This window comes from Triticum dicoccoides, chromosome 7B, assembly GCF_002162155.2.
Source record: "Triticum dicoccoides isolate Atlit2015 ecotype Zavitan chromosome 7B, WEW_v2.0, whole genome shotgun sequence".
In the NCBI taxonomy this organism is placed as follows: Eukaryota; Viridiplantae; Streptophyta; class Magnoliopsida; order Poales; family Poaceae; genus Triticum; species Triticum dicoccoides.
In genome coordinates, this window is record NC_041393.1 from 57,220,960 (window position 1) to 57,222,373 (window position 1,414).

The 1,414-nt window shown below is 50.1% G+C and overlaps 1 protein-coding gene across 1 annotated transcript in view; it reads left to right on the forward strand.

Annotated features, from left to right (window-relative positions):
* Positions 1 to 792: 792 nt before the first annotated feature.
* LOC119336954 overlaps positions 793 to 1,414 on the forward strand; it is a 4,781-nt gene continuing 4,159 nt past the window's right edge. Inside the window, exon 1 of the mRNA XM_037609044.1 lies at positions 793 to 1,051. Within this exon, the coding sequence (XP_037464941.1) occupies positions 854 to 1,051 (198 nt within the window). The 5' untranslated portion in view covers positions 793 to 853. The remainder of the gene's footprint in view (positions 1,052 to 1,414) is intronic.

The window sequence follows — 1,414 nt, forward strand, 5'->3', positions numbered from 1 at the left end:
GTGCTCGTGTGATTGCTTGGTCCTGGATGATCGACAGTGGCCTCAAATTTATTCTAACAGGCAGCGGTGCCACGACTTTGCCCCCTCTTTGGAGGTACCGCTGATGTAGTTAGGGTTGGCCGCTTCTCAGGGTGTGGGCGTCTAGGCGCAGTGTATCCCCATCGTCAATGATTCCTTCATAACTTCTTCACAACTCTGACCAGACCTGTCATCCACACGCGGATTATTCTTAAGTGTATGGATGAGGGGTGTATTGACCCAGACTGCTCTAGAGCCCTCGTGTTGTAGAGGTCTCCGACATCGATTTGTGACACATCTTGATTGTTGTGTGTCTTGCCTCCTCGTCATTGGCTTGAGGCTGGACAAGTCGAGGCGTTGATGTGTGATTAAAAGAATAGTGGTGTCATGGTCAAAAGATGTTGTCAAAAGATGTTATATCAACCGCTTGTTGAAGAATGATACTCCCTCTGGATAGGAATATAAGCCGGACATGAGATTTTAGGTCATCAATTTAACTAGTAGCAAAACACGTGTCATATACCAAAAAAAAGTAAATATTTTGAAATTTCAATCGACGACAAATTCAAAGATTTTCTTTATGACATACAACACATATGGGCGCTTGCGTCTGTACTGTGTTTAAAGATAAAAAATAGTTAAATTGAAGACATAAAAGACCCAAGCCAAGCTTATATTCCCATCGGAATACACCTTTTCTTTAGATGGTTTATTCCCACAGAAGAACATTGACAGCCAGGTGAGCCACCGTGCTCGCGCGCGTATGCACCGTGCACCTACCGCAGGGCAGTTCGAGCCTGGCACGCACCCAATACGACTCCAACCCGAAACAAGAATGTTCGTGCGGTCTTGCTCCCTTTCTTCTTGGTCGGCGGCGGGAGCAGCAGCAGTAGCCGCGCGTGCCCCCGCGAGCCCTCCTCCTCTCCCCTCCTCCCCGGCCACGCCGCCGCCCAAGCTCGGGTCCAGGTCCATGGCCTCCTCCGGCGCCGGCGCCGGAGCCGGCCGCGTCCGCCTCGCGGTCGTCGGCGATGTGGTACTCTCCCTCCCTCCCCCTCTTATTAAAAGTTGAATAAAACCGCTAACCCTCTATTTCCTAGCGGGCGTGCTTCGGGTCGTCTTGACTGGCATGGATAGTTGTGGTTCTTCATGGGGTTGGTACGCGTAGTGGATTCTGAGCAGGGCGGAGGTGAGGATTGTGCACCGAAGTCTCTGCTCCTTGACCTGGTTAATTCAGTTAGGCTCCGTTTTGGGTGCAACAAGGGGGGTTCAGGTTCAACGATATCTGTTTTTGTTTGCGAATTGCGAGTGATGCATTTGATCGTCTGTTAGATAGGTCATATAGGACGATGAGTTGGATGTTATGGTTGCTGTATTGAAGACAGGTTGTGGCGTCTAT